The sequence below is a fragment of the Hibiscus syriacus genome, unplaced genomic scaffold (assembly GCF_006381635.1).
Source record: "Hibiscus syriacus cultivar Baekdansim isolate YM2019G1 unplaced genomic scaffold, ASM638163v2 tig00003725_pilon, whole genome shotgun sequence".
NCBI classification, from domain to species: Eukaryota; Viridiplantae; Streptophyta; class Magnoliopsida; order Malvales; family Malvaceae; genus Hibiscus; species Hibiscus syriacus.
Window position 1 is genome coordinate 1,157,651 of NW_024061982.1, and position 25,996 is coordinate 1,183,646.

General features: G+C 39.9%; 1 protein-coding gene across 1 annotated transcript; it reads right to left on the reverse strand.

Moving 5' to 3' along the window:
* Positions 1-1,315: 1,315 nt before the first annotated feature.
* Positions 1,316-25,996, reverse strand: LOC120183513 (sugar transporter ERD6-like 6). The gene is given in 18 exon segments (XM_039188194.1): positions 1,316-1,468; positions 1,781-1,895; positions 2,035-2,094; positions 2,170-2,235; positions 18,612-18,671; positions 18,800-18,862; positions 18,939-18,985; positions 19,174-19,258; positions 19,377-19,457; positions 19,572-19,664; positions 19,749-19,813; positions 24,763-24,838; positions 24,943-25,008; positions 25,092-25,157; positions 25,251-25,310; positions 25,397-25,486; positions 25,583-25,645; positions 25,751-25,996. Coding segments are annotated over 18 exon segments (1,467 nt in total). The 5' UTR covers positions 25,949-25,996; the 3' UTR covers positions 1,316-1,355.

Genomic DNA, 25,996 nt, shown 5'->3' on the forward strand with positions numbered 1-25,996 from the left:
TTATGCAGAATCGAATCAGAATTCAAGTTAGCAGCTATTGACTTTGTAGTCTTTTGTTAGCCAAAATCGCTGTTACGCCACGAGTTGAACAGAAGAAAATAGGATGCATTGTTTGCTTAAATTAACCGGTCGAACCAAGATTTAATTCAGTAAATAATTTAAAAAATTAAACTTCGGTTCATCCATTAATTCAGTTCCAAATTAAGTTTCTAACCGAAATTTTAATACGTAACTAATATATTTTTAATTTTCAACTTAGATGATCCATGATATTTAAAACTTAATATTTAATTTATATTCTAATCTCAATATAAGTCTAACTCAAAAGGAAAACAATAAAGAATAGAAATAAAAGATATCTAACAAAATAAATTTATTTTTAATTTATTATTATTCGAATTCATATTTTGAATCAAAACTTAAAAATTTTAAAATTTTCATATTATTTGAAGATCGACCAAATTAATCAAACTTAATTTTATTTGATTAATGATTTCTTTTCAAAAGTTCATTCAATTCAATGAACGGATATATTTATTAAAAGTTTGATTAATTCAATTTTGAATAATTTGATTCAATTATTAACTGAATCGACTATTTGAATATCCCTAAAAAACAACAATTGATGTAACGTAACGGTGATGTAATTATCACTAAAAAATTAAATATAATTAACGTTTCTTCGATAATTGAAAAAATATTATAAAATCATTAAACCGTCAACAATCTCTCTAGCATATGGTTAAAAACTCTCACTTAACACTTTTTCTCTTCCTTAAGTTGTGGGTTCAATATCTATTAGGAGCAAAATTCTCCTTCCCCTCCCCGTGTATATGTATTATTTAGCACGAACCAAGCGACCACCAAAGGAATTATTGTAATTCCTTAAGGTCTCGAGTTTGAGCACCATGAATACAACCCTGAGCATATTACCTAAATGTACGAGACACAATGATATAGAATAAAAATTTGGTTTTCCATAACAAAAAAAAAGCATATACATCTGTATTTACTTGAGGCATGTTAGTGATGAAATCTATAAAGTGCAAAATCTCAAATAATATATAGACAATATAAAGAATATGTCTAAAAACTAACTACCATTCATTAGAAACATGGATAGCAATGAAATCATAAAAACAAAAGTTTCACATTTTTTTTATGTGTTTAGGTTCCGGGATATAAGGCACGTTCTATAATACAGATATTTGTTGGAGGATGGCATTGGGGCCAGAGCTATATAGAATATGCCTTTGCAATGTCTAAAGGAAGTTAAACTGCAAACAAAAAATGGAAAATTGCAGGAACTGGGCTTTTCTTCTGAGCAAAAAATGGAGCATGGAGAAGACATGTCCTCATCTGAAAGACCATTGGATTTCTTCAAGTGTTCTCCCCTTTGTCTCGGGGACCCATAGTGTCACAAATACAATGGTGAAAGCGCTCACCACCATGTAAATTGTAAAGGTTCCTGTTGAAGAGGGATGTTGAGTTAGCTAGGAAGCCAGAACTATAAATAACACTACCCCCTCCTATAGGGGTATCCCATGTAAACTATTTGAGATATGGCAATAGGTCAAAATTATGGTTTTTGTTCTTGTACTACACTCAACTTGAGGGTTTTATAATTGTATTGTATAATTTGGTCCTCCTATTATTAGGAGGACCAAATTAAAGTTCAAGGATTAAATTCTTATGCGGAGTGTAGTAGAGGGACTAAAATCATAATTTGACCTACAATAATATTGACATGGGTGCATGCATGAGTGAGAGAGAGATGAACCTCCACTACTCCAATCCAAAAGCAGGTTGGCAGTCATTGTAACCACCCAAGCAAAGAACCAGTTGGAAAGTGTTGCTATGCTTCCAGCAAAACCCTTCACATTTATAGTAAGAATCTGCATTGCAATGCAAATTTAGCAAATATGCAACAGAACAACAATTACAAGCTGTCAAATGAACTGAAAATGGATTCCAACCAGCAAGGAATTTCATATTTGATCAAATTTTATGCTAAATAACGTAAAATATCGATACCTCCGACATTATAACCCAAGGAATGGCACCCATTCCCAGAGAGAAGGTAACCACCATGGCCTGAAACAATAACAAGTTCCAGACAAATTGTATTCTTGCAATAACTAAGTATCAGAAACAAGAAAAATAACATACCACAACTCCAACAACTGACAAGATTCCCATGATGCTATAAACACTAGAGTCACTAGATGCAACATCCTGGATCAATTGTCACGATTAAAAAGTGATAGTTTATGTAGACACCCTCCATTTCATCCATTTATGCGTAATAAACATATATTATTATTTATTTATTTTTACTTATGTTTCACATTTTACATGCCTAAAATCACATGTGGTCCAACACACCATACCCAAGTCCCACGTGACCCAACATACGTGAGCAGCCCACAAGTTTCCAGAACCCTAGCTACACACCTCCTGGCAGCGCCGTTTTCACCCATTCGAAATTCCCACAGCCGTACGTTTCTCACCCACAACAGCCCGCGTCTTCCGGCTCAAGGATCTCGGTCATCAACAAACAATAAACAACACGCATTAGACTTCTAGTGAGATTAGGAGTCTAAAAATATATTTTCTTTTAACACTATAAATATAATGTAATCCATACTGTATGGGGGGATACGAAAGTCCTACGGAAATACCAGAGAAATATAGAAGTACTCGAAGCTATTGTAATCAGTTTGAAAGAAAAAAGGAGGGGGGTTGTACACAAAAAAAAGGCATTTGTAAATCGCAAAGGAGCATCAATAAAAGGTATTTTTACCTCGTTTCATTTCGGTTGTTGGGTGTAATCGGCTTCGGCCTTCGTTGTTTCTCACTGTGCTTTTCCATTCGTTTAAAAAAAAACCTCATAAGAGGAGATTTGGCCGAGGATCCAAGGGGGGGAAAAGTCGGGATCTTTCTTTTAGATCTACCCCCGAGGCCTAATTTTTTGAAAAAACAGTTTTGATATTCGAAAAGGGGAGAAGAAAGACCTTCGGAAAAATCAATTTTTTTTAAGGTTTGCCGCCGATGAACGGCGGCCGGCGCCGCTCAACGGTGGCCGGCGAGGCGACAAGGGGCGGCCGTTTTCTGGGTTTGTTGAGACCCACGACCTTTGTTCCTGAGACTCAAAAACACTTGAGAGAAATCAGAAATGGGGGGGGGGCTCTCGAACTGAAACAAGGAAGGAAAGAAGATATTAAACATTTTTTTTTGGTTTAAAATAGGGTAAACCACGGTTTTGGTCCTCCTTTATTTAATTCTTCCATTATAACCCCTAATTTCTCTTAAAATCGATCCCCACTTCTGTTTTCATTCAATTCGGTCCCCCACATACTTTATTATTATTATTATTATTATTTTTTATTTCTTAATTTAAACATTGATTATTAGCATTTATATGTATTTTTTATTATTTATTTTCTTCAATTCCATTCGGTATGTTAATACACATATGTTTATATTCTATGTTACTACCATATTTTATTATTAACTATATATACTTTTAATATTTTATTACTATGTACTTTTTGCTTGCCACTTGATTATCTTTATTATTTTTATAAGTCATTATGTATATATATAAATGTATATATTTAACTAATATCATTATCATTGTTCTTTACGTATGTAATATTTTTTTCTTTCCTTTTTCTTTCCTCCCCTTTATTACTATTAACGTATCTATATATTTTATTTTTATTTTTATTTGGTTTCCCTCATATTTAATTATATGCATATATATATTTTCTTTGTTCATTTTTAATTATCAAGTATTATATGATATAGAGCTTTTTTTTCTGTTTGTTTTCAACTAAAGTTCCCCCCAATTTTCGGTGGGGTGATGGGGGTTAGGTTTCCTTTTTTTTAATATTGAAGTGATGGGGGTAGGTTTACTTTTTCTTATATTTATTATGTATATGTTTATATAATTTATATGTTTTGATAGTACTTTGATGTATACGTATATGTTCCTTTTCTAGTAGTGTGATATGTAAATATTATTTCTTTACCTTTCTTCTTTATCTTATCTTATCTATTTATTTATTTATTTAATTATTTATTTAGTTTTCTTTCTTTTTTTATTTCCTTTATCTTTGATTTATGCACTCATATTTATTTGTTTATTTATGTATATATTGTATTTGCTTTTTTTTTATCTTGTTTTATTCTTTTTCCCCTTTATTTTATTTTCTTTATATTATTTGTTTTCTTCACTCTAACGCATTCACTTTTAAAAGGGTACAACTTTCAAATCAACTTACGGTAAGAAATTCGGATCGATATTTTACCCTTCAATTTAAAATTACAATTTTCTTAATTAAAGACAACTGGAAATTATATAGTACCGAAAGGGCGGTTCAAGGGTGCTAATCCTTCCTTGACCATAACCGACTCCCGAACCCGACACATTTCTGGTAAAAACGCAGATCAGGTAAAAAATAGGGTATCCGATCAACCCATTTATTTTTAAATAAATGATCGGTGGCGACTCCAATCCATTTTCCTAAGTCGAAGCCCAATTCCGGGGCCCAACCGAAAGACGGTTGCGACAGCTTGGCGACTCCGCTGGGGACACAGGTGAGTGAGTCAGGCTAAGGTAATTTCCAGTTGTCTTTTTAACGAAAAGGGTAAGTTTGAATTTTAAGGTAATATTTCGATCCTTATTACTTATTTTTGATTATATTTTTTCGAGTAAATAGTTGGACTGACCGTTTTCTAATGATTTCAGCTTTTCAAACATTTTTCATCTAAGGCTCTAAACCCGAGCTCCGAACCCGTTTTAAGTGGGGGTGAAAGCGACGTCTTCGTGTGAATTTATTCACCGTATGGGCCTAGCAAGTAGCCTTCGGGATTCATATACCTTATGCCTTCGTGTGAATTTATTCTCTGTATGGGCATAAGGGAATGTGTCCTCTCGAGTTTAACTTAGTCCACACAAGCCTGTGATGGGTTTCGGACTAAGGGTCTGGTCGGCCCAAGGGGGCGCCAGCAAGGAGAACTTGGGTATCGTTTTTAGAACCTAAACCGGGAGACTTTGAATAAATAGAGCCTACCCCAAAACCACATTCCAAAACCTATGACATTTCTTTCCTAACCTTTTTGTCCTTATGTTTTTCCTTTACCATTTTTTTATTTATTTATTTTTATTTATTTCTATTTTACTAACCTTTTTTGCCTTTGTGTTTGTTTTTAGCATTTGCATCATAACAAGAGGCCATTGATCCCTAAAAAGGTATTTATTAAAATTCAAATAATCTAAATCCATGGACAAAGGTGTTGTAATACAAGAGATTGAAAACGCTGAGGCACGACTATGGTCCGAGAAGGCTCAAAGTGAAAAGGGAGACAGTCTTCAAGAAAGCTATGTGTCAGAGTTGGTTTGCTACACCCTTATCAGCCTAAAACAGAACAATGTACAAGAGCTTCGAGACATCTGGGACAGTTGGAAGAATGATCGGAGACAGAAGTTCAGCAACGGTACAGTGACATTGCACTCTTGCTTCATGTTAAGACTGAGGAGCCCTTAATCAGAGCCATGGTTCAATTCTGGAACCCGGGATATAGTTGTTTCACTTTTAACCAAGAGGACATGGTGCCTACCATCGAAGAATACACTACACTGCTGCATTGTGAAAGCATCAAGCTTGAGCGAGCCTACATTAAACACATCAAAAGCCAGCCCTTCAAGAATGCGCTGGCCAAAGTTGCAGGAGTAGATGAGAAATGGGTAATCGATCGGACTCAGCGTAGAGGCAGTGGAGAAGGAATTGAATGGATCCACATAAAGCAACTAATGAAAAACCACCCTGATGAGTGGAAGACTATAGACCTTTTTGCACGGAGTCTGTACGGTTTGATCATCTTTCCGAAAGCTTTGGGGTGCATTGACGCTGCCGTGGTGGAACTATTTGAGCAACTTTCTAAACGAGTTAATCCAGCACCAGCCATCTTGGCCGAGACCTTTCGATCTCTCAACCATTGCCGAAGAACTGGCGGAGGAAGATTCACCGGGTGCATTCAGCTCCTTCAGGTCTGGATGCACAGCCACTTCTGGAAGACTAACGGGGTTGCCTACCGCCGTTTCAGCACCACCTATTCACCTCTAGGTGAATTTATCACCTTAAAATGGCATGAAGGTGCCTCGAAGGAAAAATGGATGAAGGTCTTTACGCATCTTCAGGACCGGGATATTGTCTGGAGAGCCCCCTGGCTATTTCTCAGTGGCGTTCTTTTCCGATGTGGTGACTCTGACACTGTGACCTTACTTGGACTTTGGGGAGCAGTCGGGTATGCTCCGTTATTAGCACTTAGACAGTATGGAGAACGCCAGTTTGTCCCAGCAACATGCGGGTTGGCTAGGTCAGAGTTTGAGTATCACGGCGACAGCTATAAGAAGATGATCAAAGAAGCAGCCGATTCGTGGAGGAAAGTATTCCGGATGGATGTTGTAGCTGCCAGAAGCATGCTCACTCACTCCGGATTATGTGGAGTGGCGAAGATGAGAAAAACATTCCGTGCCAGACTGTGATGACACCCGGACCATGGAAGAACATCTCAGGCATGTCCCTTCTGAACTCGAGATAGCCAAGACCGAGTTTGAAGCCGTGAATAGTGAGCTGAAGCAAAGGATAAAGGAACTTGAAGCCGAGCGCTATCAATGGAAGCTAGATGCTGGCTCTCAGAAAGACCGGGCAAATAAACTGGAAAGAGAATAGAAAAGATTCTGTTTTGAGTTTGAAGACTTGAGAAAGGGGTATCAAGATAAGGTCAAGGATAACGCCAAATTAAAGGTAACCTCTGAATACTGGAAAGATGAAGCTCATAGCCTGAAAAGGAAGTTTGAGGGGCCTGATGAGAAAGCTTGGAAGGAACAGATGAAGACTGCCCAAAGACGCTTGGCAGATAGTCAATATCAGAACCATCGCTTGAGAGTTCGGGTAGCTGACTTAGAAAAACAGCATGAGAAAGATGGCAAGACAATAGCTGAGTTAGAAGCTATTGTAGATGGGTTCAAGAGGCAAGCACTTTAATTTGTTTTATGTCTCTAAAAGATAAGACATTTTTGAACAAGGGTTATTTATAATAATGAACACTTTTATGGATCAATGCCTCCAATTGCACACATCATGCATTGCATTTCTTGCATTTTATATTTCATGTTTGTTTATTTTATATTTTCCATGTTTTTACATTCGTATTAACTAACAGAACATGTCTCAGACACCGAGCTTACCACCGCAAGCATCAGATACACATCACCCGCTCAATACTCGAGCAAAAAAGAGACAAATGGAAGCCAGAATGGAGAAGATCGAAGAGAACATGGCAAGACTTCAAAAGGAATTAGAAGATAAGATGGCTCAGAACAGTGAAAGTACTCTGGAGTCCATAAAGAAAAATCAGGAGTCATTGGTCGACCAAATCGTAGCCAAGTTATCGGGTCTACAACAAGCTAGTGCATCAGGGGGCATTTCTTCCGAGGGGGTGGCCATACCACCAACCCCGCAAGTGGTTATCTTACCCGGAATATTACCCGGGGACGCATCTGCTACTAAAGGGAAAGCAGCACTACCCGGGGACTCATTCGTTACCAAAGCGAAAGTTACACCTGCCGTGAAGATACAAACTTCTACGATCATCCCTGACGATCATCCGGATGATTATCAATAAAGATGGTCCAGGGAGACCATGATTATTATGGAGTGGACGCAATGGAGCTGAGCCTAGTTCCAGACTTGGTTCTTCCACCAAAGTTTAAAGTTCCTGAGTTTGAGAAGTTCGACGGGAATAGCTGCCATTCAGCCCATATCACTATGTTCTGTCGAAAGATGACAGGATATGGCGGGAATGACCAACTCCTGATCCATTGCTTTCAGGAGAGCCTGTCCGGTTCAGCTATTCGGTGGTACAACCAGCTTAGCCGGACTCATATCAAGACGTGGAAAGACTTAGCCAAGTCTTTCTTGGAGCAGTATAAGCATATCAACGATATGAGACCAGACCGGGTCATGTTACAAAGCCTAGAGAAGAAACACAATGAGAGTTTCCGACTGTACGCACAGAGATGGAGGGATTTATCTGTGCAAGTTCATCTACCCTTGGATGAAAAGGAAACTAGAAAGCTATTTGTACAGACCCTGAAGGCACCTTACTTCGGGCATTTGGTAGCAATCACGTCGGGGAGTTTTTCAGATTTAGTCATGGCCGGTGAAATGATCGAGTTGGCCATTAAACAAGGAAAGATTGAGGGAGGAGACTCCAGTAAAAAGCCTCCCATGAAAAACAAAGAACGAGAGATCAACAATGTGAACACCTACAACGTCAACAAGGGGGTTACGATCTCAAGTTCAAATTCCACAGCAGCTGTACCATCCGGAACTTCTAGACAGAACCAGAGGGACCCAAGAAGGGAAAGGGAAAGGGAGCAGTTTGACCCCATTCCCTTGACGTATAAAGAATTATACCAACAGCTCTTCGACACTCATGCAGTATCGCCTTATCCTATGGATCCAATAAAGCCCCCTTACCCAAAATGGTATGACGAGAGCGCTCACTGCGAATACCATGGCAGTGTGCAGGGGCATTCGATTGAAAGTTGTCTCGCATTCAAAAGACTTGTGTAACAAATGCGGAACAAGAATTGGATCACTTTCAACTCCGGAGCACCAAACGTCGCCCAGAATCCCTTACCCAAATCATCAGGAGACAGGAATCAATGCCGTTACTACCGAAGGGGGCAAGAAAATTAAATCGATTGTTTCAGAGATCAAATCTCCTTTGGCTTGGGTATGGAGCCAAATGATAAGGGCGGGGCTTCTTACACCATACCCAGATACGACAGAAAAGGGAGATGGTAACCATTGTTGTTACCACAACCAAGAAGGGCATAAAGTGCAAGATTGCCCAGAGTTCAGATCATTTGTCCAGCTCATGATGAACCGGAAAGAGCTGGAGTTTTATTAAGAAATTCAAGATTCTTTGGAAGCAGATGTTTGTGCCACCGGAGAATCATCAGATAGGAGACTTGGTAGGGGTAGTCCTTTGATAATTACCGATAAGGCAAATATGACGGTGACAACACCAGCCAAGGTGGTAATCACAGCACCTCGGCCTTTTCAATATAAGGACAATCGGCAAGTGCCATGGAAGTACGAATGCCAGGTGAGTACTTCCAAATGATGCGATAGCAAAGTGGGGCAAAGACCACTTGAGCCATTCAAAGAAGATGTACTAGTTGTCAATGAACCTCTAAAGGAGGAAGAAGCTAAAGAGTTCCTCAAGATCTTGAAGCACAGTGAGTACGGCATTGTAGAGCAGCTCCACAACTTACCTACACGTACTTCAATGTTAGCACTATTTTTAAACTCGGAAGCACACCGAGAAGCGTTGTTGAATGTCCTTAATCAAACGTTCGTCCCACAAGACATATCAGTCAGCAAGATGGATCGACTGGTGAACAATATTCAAGCTGATAATCTCATCTCGTTTTCAGATGATGAGATTCCATCCGGAGGAAGAGGCCGAACAAAGGCGTTACACATTACTACCTACTGTAAGGGGCACGCTTTACCAAGCGTCTTAATCGATAATGGTTCAGCCCTGAATGTGATGCCTTTGGTTACATTGAAGAGGCTACCGATAGATACCTCTCATATGAGAGCTTGTCAGAATATGGTCCGAGCATTTGATGGGACCAAAAGAGAGGTAATCGGAAAGATCGATGTACCATTGACCATCGTTCCTTGTGATGGATATCATGCCGTCCTATAGCTGTCTTTTGGGAAGGCCATGGATTCACCAAGCCGGTGCAGTACCCTCCACGTTGCACCAAAAAGTCAAATTTGTTATTGACGGGGCCTTAGTAATTATCAACGCTGAGGAAGATATCGTGGCAAGCGTGACCACAGAGGCTCCGTACATCGAAGTAGACGAGGAAGCGGTAGAATGTTCGTTCCGCTCCTTGGCGTTTGTGAATGCCACATTTGTGGCAGAAGGAGAGAGGATCCCAAGACCCCGACTCTCCAAATACACAAGGATGGAGATCAAGCAAACCCTGGGCCGAGGCGCCAGAACCGAGAGAGGTTTTGGGAAATATTTGCAAGGAAGGATCAATCATGTCTTTCCTATCTCAAAATTAGACCAATTTGGGCTCGGTTTTCAGCCCAGTTATCATGAAAAGAGAAAGGAGATCCAAAAGATCCGGGAGAGAAGATTGGCCAGATTGACTGGAAACAAACTCCAATGGAAGCCTATGACATTCCCGCCTCTTTTCAGAACATTCAAGTCAGGTGGTTATGTGTTTAAGACCACCATATCCGAGTTAGAAACGGCTCTGGAAGATTTGAACATCAATGCCGTGACCACAGAAGATGTTGACAACGGAGCTAGATCCGGGATATGCCCTCTGCCACCTGGGTTCGTGCCTAGCAGTTGGTCGGTGGAAGAACTACCTGTGGTTTACAAGAGTCTTTCAGAGTAATATTCGAACTATCCCTATTTGCCTATACCCGGGGCAATAGGTGATCTTTTGTAAGGGTGAATAAATATTTTGTTTAAGTTTAATAAAAGATGCATTTTTCTTTTTCCAGGGCAAACAAATTTTTCTTTTATTTTTGAATTCATTGTCTATCTCCTTCATTCCAGTACTTCATTTCCACTTACCCTCGAAGTTAATTCTTGACTGTTCCGTGTTGGATATTATCCTCTCACACATGCATATTTTTCTTCTTTCAGGTCCACAGATAATGATAATGTAGACACTGATGATCCTGATCAAGAAGTGGATTTTGAATCAACCATTTGTCTTGGGGAATTTGATGAATGCGATAATGAAGAGGAGTGCAACTTGCCTACTGAATTGTTGAGGATGATAGAAAGAGAAGAAAAGCAAATACTACCACGTGAGGAGGCGATCGAAATCTTAAATTTGGGCACTGAAGAAGATCGAAAGAAGGTTAAAATCGGCACAACTCTTTCGACTGAAGCAAGACAAAACCTGATAGTCTTACTTCAGGAGTACAGAGATGTGTTCGCTTGGTCGTATCAAGACATACCGGGACTAGACACAGATATGGTAGTTCACAAACTACCAATCAAACCAGAATTCAAACCTGTGGAACAAAAACTGAGAAGAATGCGACCAGAAATGCTCCTTAAGATCAAGGAAGAAGTCAAGAAACAATTTGATGCCGGTTTTCTTCAAGTGGCCAAATATCCGGAGTGGGTGGCCAACATAGTGCCTGTGTCGAAGAAGGACGGGAAAGTACGCATGTGTGTTGATTACCGGGACCTTAACAAGGCAAGTCCCAAGGACAATTTTCCTATGCCACACATAGACACTCTGGTGGATAACATGGCCGGGAACGCCTACTTTTCATTCATGGATGGATTTTCGGGGTACAATCAGATCAAGATGCATCCCGAAGACATGGAGAATACCACTTTTGTCACAATGTGGGGAACTTTCTGTTACAAAGTGATGCCTTTCGGATTAAAGAATGATGGGGCAATATATCAGAGAGCTATGGTGACCCTGTTCCACGATATGATGCACCAAGAGATCGAGGTTTATGTCGACGACATGATTGTCAAGGCACAGACCGAGAATGAACATGTCGAGAATCTGAGAAAGCTCTTCCAGAGATTGAGGAAATTCCGGTTACGACTGAACCCTAGCAAGTGTACCTTCGGGGTGACATCCGGGAAACTATTAGGCTTTATAGTCAGCAGAAAAGGCATTGAAGTTGATCCTGATAAGGTTAAGGCTATCCAGAGTCTACCTCCTCTATGAACACAAAAGGAGGTCCGAGGTTTTTTAGGAAGATTGAATTACATAGCCAGGTTTATATCTCAGTTAACTGAAAAGTGTGATCCAATCTTTCGCCTTTTCCGAAAAAACAGCCCTGGAACATGGGATGAAAACTGTCAAATTGCATTTGAGAAGGTAAAAGAGTATATGTCCCACGCTCCTATCCTGATGTCCCCTATCCCAGGAAAACCTCTGTTCTTGTATATCTCCATATTCGAGAGCTCCATGGGGTGTGTCTTGGGTCAACATGACGAGTCCGGGAAGAAGGAAAGAGCCATCTACTACTTAAGCAAGAAGTTCACCGATTGTGAGGTCCGATATCCTCCTATGGAGAAGGTTTGTTGTGCCCTGGTCTGGGCTACAAAAAGTCTCCGACAATACATGTTGTATCACACTACTTGGCTGATTTCCAAGTTAGACCCATTAAAATACATGATGGGTGTACCTGCTCTATCCGGAAGGTTAGCCCGATGGCAGATGCTTTTGTCTGAATTTGACATCGAATACGTAAGCCAAAAAGCGGTAAAAGGCAGTGCCATATCCGATTTTTTGGCAAGCAGAACTGATGAGAGCTATGAACCGCTGGACTTTGATTTCCCAGATGAAAACTTGATGGCCATATCTTTAGAAGAAGCATATACTTCAACAAACAGCTCCTGGAGAATGCATTTCGATGGAGCATCAAATGCATTAGGACATGGCATTGGGGCAATCCTGATCTCTCCGGAAGGGAGTCATTACCCATTTACCAGCAGACTAAACTTTTGATTGCACCAATAACATGGCCGAATATGAAGCATGCGTCTTGGGAATTCGGGCTGCATTAGGGCAAAATATAAAGACTTTGCGAGTGTATGGTGACTAAGCCTTAGTAATCTATCAGCTCCGAGGAGAATGGGAAACTAAGGATATAAAACTGTTAGAATACCGGAGACTAGTGCTGGATCTACTCGAAGAGTTCGACGAAGTCACCTTCCACTACGTGCCTAGAGAAGAAAATCAGATGGCTGACGCTTTAGCTACATTGGCAGCCGCATTCAGGGCTGGTGGGGAATCTGAAATGATGCCAATTAATATGCAGTCGTATGAGTACCCAGCTCATTGTTACCAAATTGAAGAAGTGAAAAACACTAAGCCTTGGTACTACGACATTCTGCAGTATATCAAGCATCGGAGTTATCCAGAAAAAGCCACCGAAACCGATAAGAGAACCCTTAGAAGGTTGGCAGCTGGATACGTCCTTGACGGAGAGGTTTTATACAAGAAAAGCCATAACCAAGTTCTGTTAAGGTGTGTCGATGCTGAAGAGGCAAAAATGATAGTGGAAGAAGTACATGATGGAGTTTGTGGAGCACATGCAAATGGGCATATGATGTCAAGACAAATAATGAGATGCAGATATTTTTGGTCCTCGCTGGAAAGCGATTGCATCAACTATGCTAGGAGATGTCATAAATGTCAGATTTATGGAGACAAGATAAATGTTCCACCCCATCCGCTTCATGTAATGACGTCACCATGGCCTTTCTCTGTGTGGGGCATGGACGTTATCGGGCAAATCCATCCGAAGGCTTCGAATGGTCACCGTTTCATTCTCGTAGCAATTGACTATTTCACGAAATGGGTAGAGGCTGCGTCATATGTCAGTGTCACTCAATCCACTATTTGCAAGTTTTTGAAGAAAGAAATTATATGTCGGTATGGTCTACCTGAAAGGATTATCACCGATAACGCAACAAACTTGAACAACAAGATGATGAGTGCTGCTTGCGAACAGTTCAACATAAAACATCACAATTCCACTGCTTACAGACCAAAGATGAACGGAGCAGTAGAAGCAGCAAACAAAAACATTAAGAAGATAGTGGAGAAAACGGCTGAAACTTACAAAGACTGGCATGAGAAGTTGCCTTTTGCTTTGTTCGCTTATCGAACCTCGGTACGAACTTCGACTGGGGCAACTCCATTTTCATTAGCCTATGGAATGGAAGCAGTGCTACCCATTGAAGTCGAGATTTCGTCTCTCAGGGTCTTGTCAGAAGTTAAACTGGATGATGCAGAGTGGGCACAATCCAGATATGATCAGCTTAATCTGATAGAGGAAAAAAGACTGAAAGCCATTCATCATGGTCAAATCTATCAGAAACGAATGATTCGGGCACATGACAAAAAGGTGCGCCCGAGAATATTCCGCGAAGGGGATCTAGTGTTAAAAAGAATTTGGCCAGTCCAGAAGGATTTCCGAGGAAAATGGATGCCAAATTGGGAAGGACCTTATGTCGTGAAAAAGGCTTTCTCCGGAGGAGCCCTCGTCCTGGCTGAAATGGACGGACCTGAACTGCCACATCCCATCAACTCGGACGCAGTTAAGAAATACTTCGCTTAGGATGAAAACCCGAGAGGGAGTCCTAAGTTGAAAAAAAAACAAAAACAAAAATAAAAACAAAAAAATAGAAAAAAAGAACGAAAGAAGAGAAAATAAGGGGGGTTCAAGATGAAAACCCGCAAAGGGCGTCTTGCAACCAAAGATGGGTCCAAGTTGAAAACCCGGAAAGGGCGATTTGGATATTAACAGTGGAAACATCCCGGCACATGAATCTTCTGCAAACTCAATAAATCAGAGAAATGTTGCACTCTCCTGAACGTTGTCACATTTTCAAAGATCCTTTGGCAAAGGCTGCATTCAAGGTCACCAAATGGCTTTTCAGCTCAGAAGTGCCTACATTATCGAGATCTGAGACATTCAGTTACACCTCACCATGTATTCATTTTCTAGAATGTTCGTCATGTATTATTTGTTCTTCTTCTCCCTTATGAATAAAGGTAATCTTTCCTCAAAATCAATTCCTTTTGTGCATCTTGAATTGGATTTAAACCTAATGTTTTATTTACTTTTGCAAAATATAATCGCATATTACTATACAAAGATTCGTTGAATAGTACAGGTACCCAAAAACTGATCAAGGCTCATGCACATACTTGAGATGGTTGATGAGCATCTCCCAAATCAAAAAAATAGAATGTGCACATCAGTTTTAAACATTTGAAGAATTCAAGATCAGATTTCAAAACCAAGAGTCAACAACGACAGTCCACCGGAGATCGAGATTTCTCTCCAGAGCCCAGAATAACATATGTTGCATATGCATTTTAGGCATACCTAAGAGCATGACATCCATAACATCACATATATGCATATCTTTGCAGGTTTTACCCAGAGCCAATTTCAACTTCACAGCGAAGGATATTGGACTCAAGACAACACAAGTTCAACTTCACGACGAAGAGACCGCTGGTTGTCAATAAACAACTTCCCAATTTCATAGCCAATTTCAACTTCACAACGAAGGATATTGGACTCCATACAACGCAAGTTCAACTTCACGACGAAGGGACCGCTGGTTGTCAACAAACATCTCTCAATTTCAGAGCCAATTTCAACTTCACAACGAAGGATATTGGACTCCAGACAACGCAAGTTCAACTTCACGACGAAGGGACCGCTGGTTGTCAATAAACATTTCTCAATTTCAGAGCCAATTTCAACTTCACAACGAAAGATATTGGACTCCAGACAACGCAAATTCAACTTCACGACGAAGGGACCGCTGGTTGTCAATAAATATTTCCCAATTTCAGAGCCAATTTCAACTTCACAACGAAGGATATTGGACTCCAGACAACGCAAGTTCAACTTCACGACGAAGGGACCGCTGGTTGTCAACAAGCATCTCTCAATTTCAGAGCCAATTTCAACTTCACAAAGAAGGATATTGGACTCCAGACAACGCAAGTTCAACTTCACGACGAAGGGACCGCTGGTTGTCAACAAACATTTCTCAATTTCAGAGCCAATTTCAACTCCACAACGAAGGATATTGGACTCCAGACAACACAAGTTCAACTTCACAACGAAGGGACGACTGGTTGTCAACAAACAATTTCCCAGTTCCAGAACCAATTTCAACTCCACGGTGGAGGATATTGGACTCGGAACAATACTACTCACTTGGATTTCAACTTCACGACGAAGGATATCCAGTTCCCAGGCTCAACTTCAAGACGAAGGGGCTATACACAACTTCACAACGAAGGGTATCATGCCCTAACAGATGAACCCAACCTCACGACGAATGAGTCATCTGTAACACCACAACACCAAAGTCTTCAAGTCAAGTTTCAGCTTCACGACGAAGTACCTTGAGCCAGAAGACGATTCAGAGGCCACTTGTCAAAAAACTTTGAGCTCGGTTTCAACTTCACGACGAAGGATTTCGTGCTCAAAATTTTCCAGTTTTGACCCAACTTCACGACGATAGAGTCGTTTCGTGATCGACAAGCCAGCTTCAACATCTGTTTTCATCTCTACGACAGGGGACCTTCGATATGGATGAAACTTGTGTCTATTAATCTTTGCTCCATTTTCGTTACACGATAATAAGCAAAGAGGGGCAGCTGTAGACACCCTCCATTTCATCCATTTATGCGTAATAAACATATATTATTATTTATTTATTTTTACTTATGTTTCACATTTTACAGGCCTAAAATCACATGTGGTCCAACACACCATACCCAAGTCCCACGTGACCCAACATACGTGAGCAGCCCACAAGTTTCTAGAACCCTAGCTACACACCTCCTGGCAGCGCCGTTTTCACCCATTCGAAATTCCCACAGCCGTACGTTTCTCACCCACAACAGCCCGTGTCTTCCGGCTCAAGGATCTCGGTCATCAACAAACAATAAACAACACGCATTAGACTTCTAGTGAGATTAGGATCTAAAAATATATTTTATTTTAACACTATAAATATAATGTAATCCATACTGTATGGGGGGGATACGAAAGTCCTACGGAAATACCAGAGAAATATAGAAGTACTCGAAGCTATTGTAATCAGTTTGAAAGAAAAAAAGAGGGAGGGTTGTACACAAAAAAAAGGCATTTGTAAATCGCAAAGGAGCATCAATAAAAGGTATTTTTACCTCGTTTCATTTCGGCTGTTGGGTGTAATCGGCTTCGGCCTTCGTTGTTTCTCACTGTGCTTTTCCATTCGTTTAAAAAAAACCTCATAAGAGGAGATTTGGCCGAGGATCCAAGGGGGAAAAGTCGGGATCTTTCTTTTAGATCTACCCCCGAGGCCTAATTTTTTGAAAAAATAGTTTTGATATTCGAAAAGGGGAGAAGAAAGACCTTCGAAAAAATCAATTTTTTTTAAGGTTTGCCGCCGATGAACGGCGGCCGGCGCCGCTCAACGGTGGCCGGCGAGGCGGCAAGGGGCGGCCGTTTTCTGGGTTTGTTGAGACCCACGACCTTTGTTCTTGAGACTCAAGAACACTTGAGAGAAATCAGAAATGGGGGGGCTCTCGAACTGAAACAAAGAAGGAAAGGAGATATTAAACATTTTTTTTGGTTTAAAATAGGGTAAACCACGGTTTTGGTCCTCCTTTATTTAATTCTTTCATTATAACCCCTAATTTCTCTTAAAATCGATCCCCACTTCTGTTTTCATTCAATTCGATCCCCCACATACTTTATTATTATTTTTTTTTCTTAATTTAAACATTGATTATTAGCATTTATATGTATTTTTTATTATTTATTTTCTTCAATTCCATTCGGTATGTTAATACACATATGTTTATATTCTATATTACTACCATATTTTATTATTAACTATATATACTTTTAATATTTTATTACTATGTACTTTTTGCTTGCCACTTGATTATCTTTATTATTTTTATAAGTCATTATGTATATATATAAATGTATATATTTAACTAATATCATTATCATTGTTCTTTACGTATGTAATATTTTTTTCTTTCCTTTTTCTTTCCTCCCCTTTATTACTATTAACGTATTTATATATTTTCTTTTTATTTTTATTTGGTTTCCCTCATATTTAATTATATGCATATATATATTTTCTTTGTTCATTTTTAATTATTAAGTATTATATTGTTTTCAACTAAAGTTTCCCCCAATTTTCGGTGGGGTGATGGGGGGTAGGTTTCCTTTTTTTAATATTGAAGTGATGGAGGTAGGTTTACTTTTTCTTATATTTATTATGTATATGTGTATATAATTTATATGTTTTGATAGTACTTTGATGTATACGTATATGTTCCTTTTCTAGTAGTGCGATATGTAAATATTATTTCTTTACCTTTCTTCTTTATCTTATCTTATCTATTTATTTATTTATTTAATTATTTATTTAGTTTTCTTTCTTTTTTTTATTTCCTTTATCTTTGATTTATGCACTCATATTTATTTGTTTATTTATGTATATATTGTATTTGCTTTTTTTTATCTTGTTTTATTCTTTTTCCCCTTTATTTTATTTTCTTTATATTATTTGTTTTCTTCACTCTAACGCATTCACTTTTAAAAGGGTACAACTTTCAAATCAACTTACGGTAAGAAATTCGGATCGATATTTTACCCTTCAATTTAAAATTACAATTTTTTTAATTAAAGACAACTGGAAATTATATAGTACCGAAAGGGCGGTTCAAGGGTGCTAATCCTTCCTTGACCATAACCGACTCCCGAACCCGACACATTTCTGGTAAAAACGCATATCAGGTAAAAAATAGGGTATCCGATCAACCCATTTATTTTTAAATAAATGATCGGTGGCGACTCCAATCCATTTTCCTAAGTCGAAGCCCAATTCCGGGGCCCAACCGAAAGACGGTTGCGACAGTTTAGATGAAACTGAACAAAAGAAATATAAACTTCAATATTACTCAATCATTTCATTACCTTTAAAAAGAATGATACTGCAACAATTAAGAGGCTGAGTGCCATTCCGAAAGAGGATACCTGAAAGTAAATTGCAAACGATGAACTCTTTTTGTGCCGGCTCTTAACCCCATCGTAGATAGGTTTATGGTATTAATCAAAATAGGTCAGGGGCATGTCGGGACAGTCGTAAAGTAGAGTAAACTTACTATAAGCAGAAGCCGGCGGCCTGCTTTGTCCACTAACCATGTGGTTACGGCAGTAGCAATGACCTAAGTGTGCATAATTCCGGTAAGTTGTCTGTGGATCGATGAAAAGAAAAAATCTGTGGCATTTTTCGAGCTATACCTGAATGGCACCGACTCCAAAGGTGGCTGCATTGCTTGATTTAACCCCTGTCAAAACCGAGGTTAAGTCGTTTAGTTAAGCCTTTGAAGTTTGAGCTTGAACATTTAACTTTTGGCTAACAAATATGGCTAAAATAACATAAGCATCAGCAAACTTTGGATTTTGACATACTTGTAAACAATATAAAGGAATAGGCAACACCAATGACAAAATTTCAACAAGCTTTAAAGCTTACCAGCAGCTTCAAAAATTGTACTGGAATAGAATAAGACAGCATTAATGCCAGAAAGCTGTTGCAGCATAAGTAATCCAATTCCAACCTGAAAGAGTTTGGCCATGAAACCAATTAGATCCCTCTTTATCCGGCTACAAGACCCAGGACAATTCAGATGAATGGAAAGTTAAGATCGAAGCTTGTGATTAGCTATTAAAATTTACCATCAATGGAAACCAATATCTCCTTTCTTTGAGTTCTGTGAACCGAATTGTAGTTCTTCTAGTAGTTGATGCTACAGATCTCTGTCAAGTTAATGAATAATTGAACTTTTGAACGAGAACTTGCAAAAATGTAAGTGGCAAACCATGTTGAAAGGTATGCAATTGAACAAAAGCTGTTAAACTGCTTATTATTACCTTGATTTCATTCACTTCAATAGAAATATCAGTATCAAAACCCCTGAGAACTTGCAAAGAAGCTTCAAAATCTTCTGTCATACCCATTTTTGCCTTGAATTAGGAAAGTAAGTTTGAATCAGGAGATCATATATCTGCATGAGAATGCTTAAGTTACAACCTTGTTCTCGAGCTTACCAGTCATCGAGAAGATTCAGGAATGAAAAATAGACCAGGTATCAAAATTGTACAAGGAAGTATTCCTGACAAAGGAAAAAATTAGTTAATCTTGATTATTTTCCTTTTGCCATGATCTACTAATGATTTCAAATAGTGTTTCAAAGCACTGAAAATGAATCAGTCTCAAAGACTATGCTGGTAAATGCTTTATAGATGTTAGGTATGGCTCATAAATATACCAGTAAAGAGGACAGGAGATGGAGCGGAGTGAGCGAAGTGAACATCAACTGTCCTTACAAAGAAAGTCTCGTTGTGGGGTTACGAATTATGTGGGTTGGGGGTGCGGGGGCGCAGGCCCCGCGGTACGGTACAGGGTTAATTTTGTAATTATGTACCAGGGTTTTCTATTATAAATAGAGATGTAACCTAGACCTAAAATATCATTGAATAAAAACTTCTAGCGCCGCCTAGGCACCGAGGACGTAAGCACATTGCCGAACCTCGTAAAATTCTCGTGTTCTTTTGTTTTCTTTACCCGTTTTCGTCAACAATTGGTATCAGATGTCAGGAGCAAAATTCGAAGTCGCGAAATTCGATGGTCAGGGTAACTTCGGATTATGGCAAACGAGGGTGAAGGATCTATTGGCGCAGCAAGGGATCTTGAAGGCTTTGCGATCTACAAAGCCGGCGTCGATGGATGAGGAAGATTGGGAAGAATTGCAGCAGCGAGCGGCAGGAACCATACGATTATGCTTGGCGGACGAGGTCATGTATCACGTCATGCATCTATCGTCTCCAGACGAAATTTGGAGGAAGTTGGAAAGTCAGTTTATGTCCAAATCCTTAACGACAAAACTGTATCTGAAGCAGCGGCTGTATGGGCTGAAGATGCAGGACGATCACGATTTGGCGCAACACGTGAATGTCTTCAATCAAATCGTTTCTGATCTGGCTCGGCTTGATGTGAAAATTGAGGATGAAGACAGAGCGATGATTCTGTTGTGTTCGTTGCCTCCCTCTTACGAACACATGGTGACTACTCTTACATATGGGAAAGAGACTATCAATGTTGAGGAGATTACTGCAGCCTTGTTGGCTCACAACCAGCGGAAGCAGAATGCAGGGGAAAGCTCTCAAGCCGATAGCTTATATGTCAAGGGTAATCGAGATCGTGGACGGAAGCCAGAGAAGGCAGGGTCCGGGAAGCGGAATTCCAGATCCAAATCCAGGGATAAGAAGACGATTCACTGTTACAAGTGCAAGGAGGCGGGACATATGAAGCGAGACTGTCCGAAGTTGAAAAAGCAGACAGATGAGAAGCGTGATGGCTCATCCAAGTCTGTGAACGTGGTCGAGGATGATAATTCTGATTGCAGTGAGGGTGATATGCTTTCTATTTCAACGACACAATTGACGGATGCTTGGATTCTTGATTCTGGATGTTCTTATCACATCACGCCAAATAGGGAATGGTTTTCGACATACAGGCCGGTTAATTCTGGTTCGGTTTATTTGGGTGATGATCGATGTTGCAATATTGTTGGTATTGGTGATGTCAGAATTAAGATGCACGATGGCTCCGTTCGGACGTTGAGTGGTGTTCGACATATCCCAGACTTGAAGAAGAATTTGATTTCCTTGGGCACTTTGCACAAGAATGGTTTTATCCCTAAGGCTGACGAGGATAGGGAAACCATTCGGATTGTTAAAGGAGCATTGACTGTGATGAAAGGCAAGATGACTGCAGGGAATATCTACAGATTGTTAGGGAGTACCGTTGCAGGTGGAGTTCACTCTGTTGAGTCCTGTGATGATACGACAAAATTGTGGCATATGCGCCTTGCTCATCTTAGTGAACGTGGTATGGCAGAATTACACAAGAGAAACTTGTTGCATGGTGTCAAAAGCTGTAAGCTCGACTTTTGCAAGTATTGTGTTCTTGGTAAACAGACTAAAGTCCGTTTCAAGACTGCGAAGCACACAACTCAAGGGATTCTTGATTATGTGCATTCTGATGTATGGGGGCCTTCCACGACATCGTCTTTGGGTGGATCTAGGTACTATGTTACTTTTATTGATGATTTTTCACGGAAAGTTTGGGTGTATTTTTTGAAACAGAAATCTGAAGTTTTTGAGAAGTTCAAGCTGTGGAAAGCTGAGGTAGAAAACCAAACAGGACGAAAAATCAAGTGTTTGCGGTCTGACAATGGTACGGAGTACACAGATTCACAGTTCCTACAATTCTGTAAGGAGCATGGGATTCAGAGGTATTTTACAGTGCGCAAGACACCACAACAGAATGGTGTTGCGGAACGAATGAACAGGTCGTTGAATGAAAGAGCCAGATGTTTGCGGTTGAATGCGGGGCTTCCCAAACACTTCTGGGCTGAGGCTGTTAACATGGCGTGTTACCTTATCAACAGATCGCCAAGGGCATCGCTGGCTGGGAAAGTTGCAGAAGAGGTATGGACTGGTCATGATGTTAGTTTTGATAACTTACGGATTTTTGGTTGTCCTGCTTATGTGCATGTACCTGCTGATGAGAGATACAAACTTGATGCAAAATCGAAGGAGTGCATTTTTCTGGGTTACAAGAAATGTGTCAAAGGATTCAAGTTCTGGGATCCAGTTGCAAAGAAAGTTGTGATTAGTAGAGATGTCGTTTTTGATGAACAATCCATGTTGCAGCAGAAGCAAGACACGACAGTGGTGGATTTCGAGCAGTTTCCAGTTGAGAAACCAGAAACTTCTCAACCAACTTCTGGTGGTTCCACTACGGATGATTTGCAGGATTATAGTCTCGCCAGAGACAGGGTGAGACGGACGAATATAAAGCCTCCGAACAGATTGGGTTTTGAAGACTTGGTATCTTTTGCACTTATTGTTAGCAGTGATGATCCGGTTACTTTTCATGATGCCGTTACTAGTCAGGAAAACGACAAGTGGATGGCAGCCATGGTTGAGGAGATGGAGTCTTTGAATCACAATCGCACATGGGAGTTAGTTCCCCTTCCTGAGGGTAAGAAGCCGATTGGTTGCAAATGGGTGTATAAAAAGAAACCAGTAGTAACAGAAAAAGAGGGGGAGAAGTTCAAGGCTCGTTTGGTAGCGAAGGGTTTTTCACAGCAGAAAGGAGTTGATTATGATGAAATCTTTTCTCCTGTGGTCAGGCACACTTCAATCCGAGCAGTACTTGCATTGGTGGCTAGTTGGGATTTGCATTTAGAGCAGATGGATGTTAAAACTGCTTTTTTGCATGGTGATTTAGAGGAGCAGATCTACATGCGGCAACCTGAAGGTTTCACTCAACCTGGAAACGAGCATTTAGTTTGCAGATTGAAGAAATCTTTGTACGGGTTGAAACAGTCTCCGAGACAGTGGTATAAACGGTTTGACTCCTATATGATCAAGATTGGCTACAACCGATGTGAGTATGATTGTTGTGTCTATGTTAAGAGCCTTGATGATGGTTCTTTTATTTTTCTATTACTGTATGTTGATGATATGCTGATTGCTGCGAAGAACATGGATGATGTTATCAGTTTGAAAACTTTATTGAGTCAGGAATTTGATATGAAAGATTTAGGTGCTGCAAAGAAAATTCTTGGAATGGAAATTTGCAGGGACAGAGACTCAAGGAAACTGCGACTATCTCAACGGGGTTATGTTGAGAAAATGCTAGAAAGGTTTGCGATGAGCAGCGCGAAACCAGTTAGCACTCCATTGGCGAATCACTTTAAGCTCTCATCAGAACAGTGCCCCAAGACAGATAAGGAAGCTGAAGATATGGCAAAGGTTCCGTATTCTAATGCTGTTGGCTGCTTGATGTATGCGATGGTATGTACTCGTCCTGATTTAGCTCATGCTGTTAGTCAAGTTTGTAAGTACATGTCTAAACCTGGTAAGCAACATTGGGAAGCAGTCAAGTGGATCTTTCGGTACTTAAAGGGTACTGTGGGACATGAAATTGTTTTTGGGAGTCAGCGGGATAATCCTTTGGTTGTAGGATATGTGGATTCAGACTATGCAGGTGACTTGGATAATAGAAGATCTACGACAGGGTATGTCTTTACTCTTGGTGGAGGGCCTATTTGTTGGAAGTCTACTGTTCAATCTATTGTGGCTCTATCTACAACTGAAGCTGAGTACATGGCAGCGGCTGAAGCTGCAAAAGAAGCTTTATGGCTTACTGGTTTAGTGAAGGAGTTGGGTGTTCAACAAGGTGGAGTTCAGTTGCTTTGTGATAATCAAAGTGTTATTCACTTGGCTAAGAATCAGGTGTATCGTGCTAGAACTAAACATATTGATGTAAGGTTCCACAAGATCAGAGAGTTGGTTGCATCTGGAGAGGTTTTGTTTCAGAAGGTACATACTGATGAAAATGCCGCTGATATGTTCACTAAGCCAGTTACGACAGACAAGTTCAAGCATTGCTTGGACTTGTTGAATGTTTCGAGTTGTTAAAGAATCAAGGTAACCCAACCCACATTGAATTTTCCAAGAGGCAGGATATTCGCCAAGGTGGAGATTTGTTAGGTATGGCTCATAAATATACCAGTAAAGAGGACAGGAGATGGAGCGGAGTGAGCGAAGCGAACATCAACTGTCCTTACAAAGAAAGTCTCGTTGTGGGGTTACGAATTATGTGGGTTGGGGGTGCGGGGGCGCAGCCCCCGCGGTAAGGTACAGGGTTAATTTTGTAATTATGTACCAGGGTTTTCTATTATAAATAGAGATGTAACCTAGACCTAAAATATCATTGAATAAAAACTTCTAGCGCCGCCTAGGCACCGAGGACGTAAGCACATTGCCGAACCTCGTAAAATTCTCGTGTTCTTTTGTTTTCTTTACCCGTTTTCGTCAACAATAGACATGGAAAGTTGATCATTGCAAAAAAAATAAGTGAATAAATTAGTTGTATTCAAAAAGAATATGAAGCAATATGAGACCATTTTCTGAGTTTGAAATCCATTTTTGATGAAAAAAAATGAAACAAATGATCAAATTCAACTATGTCTTATAAAAAGATTACCTAAAACAGCAAGTATCCTCCATTCAACAAAAAGTCCCAGCAGATAGGCCAGCATTATTCCAAGCGTGACAGAGAGCTAAGCAGTACAACATTGCATATTTGATCAGCCTAAGAGGTGATCACAGCTTTTTCTGAAAATTTTCATTAACAAAGCTAATGATAAACAGAGCTAGAGCCAACCTGATTCACTGAACCCAAACTGCCCCTCAAGTTTTGAGGTGCTATCTCAGCTATATATACAGGCACCTATTCATAATACATACAACTCAAACTCTCAAGCCCTTTGAACAAAATTTCCATCCTAATAACTGAACATAGTTCAACATTACCATATAAGATATTATTCCCACGCCGAAACCTTCCAACAATCTTCCCATGTAAAGAAAAGATGAATCCTGCAAAATGCAGCAAGCTTTGTTTGTAAGTGTAAACAATCAAGTTATTCTATACCAAAGTAGCTACATCAAGTTTGGGCAATAAGAACTCACTGTTGCAAAAGATATAGCCAGCCATCCAATTATATTAGGAATTGCAGCAATCATTAAAGCCTGCAACGCAAATAAGAAACTATACTTGGTAATCCAATTCAAAACAGAAACCAAATACTCTGAAGGTAAATCAGTGATTCGATTACCCCTTTTCGTCCTATATACTCAGCTATCTGACCACTGGCTATTGCTCCAACCATGGCACCCACATTTGATAAAGAACCAAATATAGAAAACTATCCCAGAAATAGGACTCATTAGCAAGAGTTCAATCAAGGAAAACATCCAGTTAACCAAACCAAAATAAAAGGGGATAAAAGGATAAATATTACCTGTGAGACTGTTAGTCCAAGATCCTTTACTATTGCAGATTGTGTAGGAGAAGAGTAACCACACTAAATAACAAATTAAACCCAGTTCAGAACTTCTTTCAAACAGTAGTAAACACAAAGCTAAATCAGAAAAGAAGCCAAAGCAAAGAAAAAAAGAAGTCAACTTACAGTGAAACCGAATTGGATAGGACCCAAAGCAACAATCAAGACGCAGGCTACAACGGAGATGGAGTTATCACGAAGAGCTTGAGAGGATCCCAGCATACTTGAGCCCATCCTGGAACCCATCCGATACCAGCTTCCTGTATGCAGGAATGGCTTCCTTAGATTCCCCCTCCCATCTTCAGAATCATCCCTCAGACTCATCTGCCTTTGTTACTCTATACCAAATGCAACTTCTTCAATGAAACAAAC